General features: G+C 39.4%; 1 protein-coding gene across 1 annotated transcript in view; it reads right to left on the reverse strand.

The window, feature by feature from the left end:
- Positions 1–6,883, reverse strand: part of FAM13A (family with sequence similarity 13, member A) — a 460,082-nt gene that overhangs the window by 76,678 nt on the left and 376,521 nt on the right. The window contains exon 13 of the mRNA XM_006867777.1: positions 4,668–4,854. Within this exon, the coding sequence (XP_006867839.1) occupies positions 4,668–4,854 (187 nt within the window). The remainder of the gene's footprint in view (positions 1–4,667; positions 4,855–6,883) is intronic.

Raw genomic sequence — 6,883 nt, forward strand, 5'->3', positions numbered from 1 at the left:
AAAACTGTATAATGCTGAGAAAGCTTTCACAAAGATAAACCAAAAAAAAAAAAAAAAAAAAAAGCCTTCTTTCAATATGCAAAACAACTCAATCTGAAGGCTACATGAATTGCTGTTAGTCAAAACAGGTTCATTATTCTAACCTTGAACTCTAAGAGAAGAATACTTGTTATATTCTCATTAACAATGGATTAATGGAAGATTTGGATATTCATTTATTTGTAAATACATATTAGTTATTGTTTAAAACTGTATAATCTAATCCACATTCAGAATGAACTATTGCTACTGTAAAAGAGTGCCTATGGAAGAGCTTGACAGCTGTCCACCCAAAACAATCTATTTTTCTTCTTCGATGATTTTCTCAGCCTCTCTTATGATGAGATAGGGCCATGTGATTAATAGCTCTACAGTAACAGGAGTAGTGATATACGTGTGATTTCTAGCCATGACCACTAGATGCATTCTTTGATGCTCATTCCCTCTTTCTGTGAGCTGGAATGAAACCACCATCTGGGGATGAAAACCACCAGAGTACCCAGGAAGCTACTTGAAAATAGCAAAAATGCTATCTTAAGTGCCACTGAGTAGGTTCCAACTCATAGAGACCCTGTATAGGGTTTCCAAGGAGCAGCTGATGGGTTTGAAATGCTGGCCTTGTGGTTCACAGTCCAGTGTTGATCCTACAGCACCACATCAGAAGTCCAGTTGACCTGAGTCTGAATAACTGCATAAAGCAAGATATTCACTCTTCTCCCCAAGCAATTCTTGCTTTCGATCATCACATAAGAAAGAACTTATATTGTGTTTGAGCCACTATATTTTGGGTTTTTTCATTACTCTAAACACAAAGTGCAATCAGAGTGCTCCTTGAGGCCAGGATGGCCAAACTTTGTCTCTCATACTTCGGACATATTGTCAGGAGGGACCAGTCACTGGAGAAGGATATCATGCTTGGTAAGGTGGAGGGTCAGAGAAAAAGAGGAAGACCTCCAGCGAGATGGATTGGCAATATGGCAGCATCTATGGGCTCAAGCATGGCAACAATTGTGAGGTTGGCCTAGGACCAGGCATTGTTTTGTTCTGTTGGGCATAGGATCACATAGGATCACTATGATTAAGTACCTACTCAATGGCACCTAACAACGACAACAAACACTACTTACCCTATTTGGTATGGTGGCCATTCACTAATTTGCCCCCCCACCCCCAACACACACACACAAATTTTAAATGAGTGCTGAGCTATATTAGGCTCTGGGGATACAATGGTGATCAGTGATCCTTACACCATCATGACTAGTATAATTTGGAAGCTGCTAACTTGTTTCACTGTTTATGTTATACCTTCATTTTCCATGATGGTGTCTAGCTAAAGAAAAAAGTTAAACAATAGTTGACAAAACATAATTTAGAGTTACCAGTGCATTTTTTTTTACTGAAGAGTGTGCAATGGAAAGGGATACTACAAGTGTCCAGAAATATTGTGAGCTTGGTTATATATGGTGAGCTTGATTAAGAAAGAAATCGATCTACTTTTCTTAGGTAAAAGGTAGATTGTGATTAGAACACAAGGATGAATCTTTAATGTCATGGAGAAATTGTTTAAGTTTCTGATGAGATGATCTTTATATCAAAATAACTTAAGATCAAATCCCCTAATTATCTTCTAGGTGTCATCCCCATCCATGACTCAAGAACATTGCCCTTACAATTAATTCCGTTCTCTTGCATCATCATTTCCCCATCTCGAATTCTCTTGGATCATCTACCTTTAATAAACCCTCTCTTAATAGTCCTGGTGTGGCGCTGTGGGCTAATGCATCAGACTGCAAAGTCATTTGAACTGCAAGGTCGGTGGTTCAAGCTCACCAGCTGCTCCTTGGAAACCCTATAGAGAGTTGTTATGGGTCGGAATTGATTTGACAGCACTTAACAACAACAATAATCTCACATTTTTTCCAGCTGCTGCCTCATTTCTCTTCAGACCTTTATGTACAACCCATTCAAAGACTTTCTTTAAAGTATTCAATTCCTGTTCTCCTACTTTCTATGCACTCATCTAGTCAAGTTTTTACTTCCCCTTTTCCATCAAAATAACTGATAACAAGTTAGATATTTGAAAAGTACATGAGCTATCTGTTAGCTGGATCTATAAGAAATGAATACTAACACACTACTCCATTTTTTTCTCTATTGACTCTCTCGATATAAATCTATTAAGACTCTTCTTCTTGTTGTTATTAAGTGCCGTTGAGTCCATTCTGACCCATAGTGACCCTGTATAGGGTTTCCAAGGAGCAGCTGGTGAGCTTGAACCACCGACATTGCAGTTTAAATGACTTTGCAGTCTGACGCATTAGCCCCCAGCGCCACATCAGGACTCCATTAAGACTCTTGTTGTTGTTGTTGTTATGTGCCATCGAGTCGGTTCCGACCCATAGCGACCCTGTATAGGGTGTCCGAGGGTGTGTAAATCTTTACGGGAGTAGAAAGCCTCATCTTTCTCCCGCGGAGCAGCTGGTAGTTTCGAACCGCTGACCTTAAGGTTCGCAGCCCGATTCGTAACCACTACGCTCTAGTCCCATGTAAAAAAATATGGCAACAAAGCAACCCTCTAACAGTACTTTCTACTCAGCTAGGTATGATAGTTCATTGCATTGAACACATAGAACTCAGACATCACATTCACAGTTATTGGGTTTATTAGGGAATATAATAGATTACAATGCAGGATTAGAAATGCTCAGGACACAGTTTTTCCAGTCAGCACAGCCTCTTCTTGGCTGTGTCCACAGGCTGGCATCTCTCTGCCCAGTCAATGCTACAAAGCTCTTTTAGGCATGCTGGTAAATGCCCATAGGACACAACATTGCCCCATAAGCCTCAGCCTGAAGGCACTGGACTCTAGCTCCACGGGTCAACAAACCAACAAACCTACTGTGCAAGCAAATCTCCTGCCCCAAATCACTCAGTTTTATTTGTTCCACGGACTGGGAAGTCCACTGCTTATCTCTGGTGCTGCTCTGTCCCTCCTCCAGCATCACAGCTTTCTGTCTCCGGGTCCACTGGGTCCATACCATGTCCTGCCATCTGACTACTTATTTACTTGTTTCTTATCCTTTGTTGTTAGATGCCATTGAGTCAGTACCAACTCATAGAGACCCTATACACAACAGAACGAAACACTGCCAGGTCCTGGGCCAACCTCACAGTTGTTGCCACACTTGAGCCCATTGATGCTGCCACTTTGCTAATCCATCTCGCTAGGGGTCTTCCTCTTTTTCTCTGACCCTCCACCTTACCAAACATGATATCCTTCTCCAGTGACTGGTCCCCACTGACAATATGTCTTAAGTATGAGATAAAGTTTGGCCATCCTGGCCTCCAAGGAGCACTCTGGCTGCACTTCTTCCAACACACATCTGTTGGTTCTTTTGGCAGCCCATGGTACTTTCAATATTCTGCAACACCATAACTCAAATGCATCAATTCTTCTACAGTCTTCCTTATTCACTGTCCATGTTTCGCATGCATATGCGGTTATTGAAAATATCACTTCATTAGTTGCATTTAATATCATAATAATATAATAAGGTATTAGTATCCCCATTTTACAGATAAAACAGTAAAGGCTAAGTAACTTGCCCACTTTCTATAGTTGTTGTTATGTGTTGTTGGGTTAGTTCCTATATATATATATATATATATATATATATATATCAGTCCCGACTCATAGCGACCCTGTATTTAGGGTTTCTGAGGAGTGGCTACCGACCTTGCAATTCAAAACGACCTTGCAGTCCAGTGTATTATTCCACAGGACCACACTAGGACTCCATATATATGTGTGTGTTTATATATATGCATGTATAAACACATGCACATAACACAAGGGGGCTTCAAAAAGTTCATGGAAAATTCCATTTCCTTTTAATTCCATTTTTCCATGAATGTTCTGAAGTTCCCTTATGTATGCATATATAGAAACCCTTCACATATAGTCATGTGTTGTTGTCATATGCCATCAAATCGTTTCCGACTTATACAGACCCTATATGGAGTGTTTACGACTATAAATCTTCACGGGAGCAGAAAGCCTCATCTTTTTCCTGTGGAGTGGTTGATGGACTCGAACCTCCGACCTTGTGGTGTGGTGTTCAGTGCTTATCCTACAAAGTCACTGTGCTCCCTTAGTCATATGTTGTTCAGTGTCGTCAAGTCGGTTCTAACTCATAGCACCCCTGTATAGGGTTTTCGAGGCTTTGAATTGTCTACCTTATGTTTAGAAGTCCAGCGGTTATCTTGCAGCGCCACACCAGGACTTCATATAGTCATATAGACAAGAACAAACAGAATGGATCAAAATATATAGAAATGCTTTTCTAAAAAATGTATTCCAAAAAAAAATGCTTGAAAGCATGTAATAAAAAAGCAATTTAGAAAACATGGGAATCAGTGTATGCTATCTTTGGTTCCTCTAGCAGCATAGACTATTACTGCTATTTTTATATTTACTAAGAAAAACACAAATAAAAACTTAGTTACTCTAAAGTTTTATAATTCTGTGCAACTCAAGACTCTGGAAGTATTTTTGATTTGTTTTGCAATAAAAGGAAAAAGGGATGTGATGTTCCCTAACTAATTTTATACAAACATTCACTTACCACAAGACCATCTTGATTTTCATTGAGCTCAGAAAGTTTGGGACTGGATTTCTGACGTTTAGGGTTGCTCCTTTCACTAATATAACCAGAACTATTTTCGTGTAATTTTTCTACTTCTTGAGCATTCAAAATACAGTCATCAAGGTTGCTGAATCCAGAAGGAATATTTTCTTTGTTGACACGTCCCCTTGAATAAGAAAAAAAAAACAACAAAAAACGCCCAATTTTATTTTAGAACATAAAAGAAACATTTAAGAATAGTGCTACACATCATATGAGGAGTCAGAAAAGTGCCAAGAAATTCCAGTTTTATCTTTGATCAAGGTCTGAGAAGAGTGCCTGAAATCATTTTATGCCAAATGTACTACATTAAAACAGAAATGGTTCCCATCAATGGACTCAAGTGTGGCAACAATAGTGAGGTTGGCCAAGGATCGGGCAGTGTCTCCTTCTGCTGTGCATAAGGTTGCTATGAGTTGGTGCTGACTCGATGGCAGCTAACAACAAAAACAACAACAAAAAAATGAGTCAGGAGTCTTGGTGTGGTGTTGTAGGATAAGCACAGGACTGCTAACCACAAGGTTTGCAATTCAAACTCACCAGTAGCTCCTTGGAAATGCTATGCAGGGTCGCTATTAGTAGGAGCTGATTCAATTGCACTTAGCAATACCAATATGAGTTAGACTTGACTGGATGGCAATGGTTTTTTGGGTATATTTCTACCAGAGAGAAATATGTGGCAGCCTGCTTCCATAAAGATTGTTATTGTTGTTAAATGCATTTGAGTCGCTTCCAGACTGAAAGCAACCCTGTAAAGAGCTTCTGAGAAATAGCTGGTGCATTTGAACTGCCGACCTTTCAGTTAACAGTCTACCAGCACTTACATTACAGTGCCACCCTAGGACTCCAGCCTTGGGAACAGTCTACTTACTCTGTCCTATAGGGCTGCTATGAGTCAGAATAGACTCAATGGAAAGGGATAAGTTTCCATCAATCAACAGCTTTTATATTTGTATGGAGACAAGTGTGACTGGAAACAAAGATTTATCAGTATTCACAATGGTGGTGGTGTGCTATGGAGTTGGTTCCTACTCATAGCGACCCTGTAGAGGGTTTTTGAGGCTGTAAATCTTTATGGGAGAGCAGAAAGCCTCATCTTTCTCCCACAGAATGGCTGGTAGTTTCGAATTGCTGACCCTGAGATGAGCAGCAGGACAGGCACTTGACCTCAAGGTCAGTTTGAACTGTTGCTCCTCGGAAACCCTATACTGGGTCGCTATGGGTTGGAACCGACTCTACGGCACTAACAACCACAATAATGGTAAAAATACAACAAAGGACTATGGTATCTTCTCTAGAATGGGATACAATGATTGTCCTAAATGATGAAAGCATTTTAACATAGGAGAAATGCATTTATTATATTTAAATCACACTGAGTCAGATAATCTTGATTGAAAGAGTATAAGTTAACAAAAACTAGAAGACTAGAAAGAATTTTAAATGAAATAAAGATTTGTTGGAGTCCTGGCATGGCACTTTAGGATAAGCAAGGTTGGTGGTTCAAACGTACCAGCTGCTCCTCAGAAATCCTATAGAGGGTCACTATGGGTCGGAATCGACTCTATGACACTTAACAACAATAACAACAAAAAAATGGATTTGTTACTTTCCAATATAAGGAATATAAGAATATAAACGTATAACACAACGGTCCTTCATAACTTAGTCTTAGCAATAAATATGAATGCCCTAATAATATAAACTTATCTGATGGCATTGAAATTGTGTTATGTATATAATACAATATTTGCCATTTCAACATTTCTGACATGTACAATTCAGTGACAGTAATTACATTTATCATGGTTTGCAACCATCACTGCTAGCTAGCCATTTTCAAATATTTCTATCACCTTTAACTGAAGCTCCGCATCCCCTCAGCAATGGTTTCATCTTTCCCCCTCCCTCCTGCCATTGCTACATTTTGATCTCTATACATGTTCCTATTCTAGGTATTTCATATAAGTGGAATCATACAATATTTGCCTTTTTGTAAACTGTTGTTTTGACTATAATATAGAACAAATTAATTTGTCAAATTATCATGACTTGGTAAGGTACAACAGGAGTCCTGGTGTGGTGCTTTGGGTTAATGTACCAGACTGCAAACTGTTTAAACTGCAAGGTCGGCGGCTCAAGCTCACCAGCTGCTC

The sequence above is a fragment of the Chrysochloris asiatica genome, unplaced genomic scaffold (genome assembly GCF_000296735.1).
Source record: "Chrysochloris asiatica unplaced genomic scaffold, ChrAsi1.0 scaffold00109, whole genome shotgun sequence".
NCBI classification, from domain to species: domain Eukaryota; kingdom Metazoa; phylum Chordata; class Mammalia; order Afrosoricida; family Chrysochloridae; genus Chrysochloris; species Chrysochloris asiatica.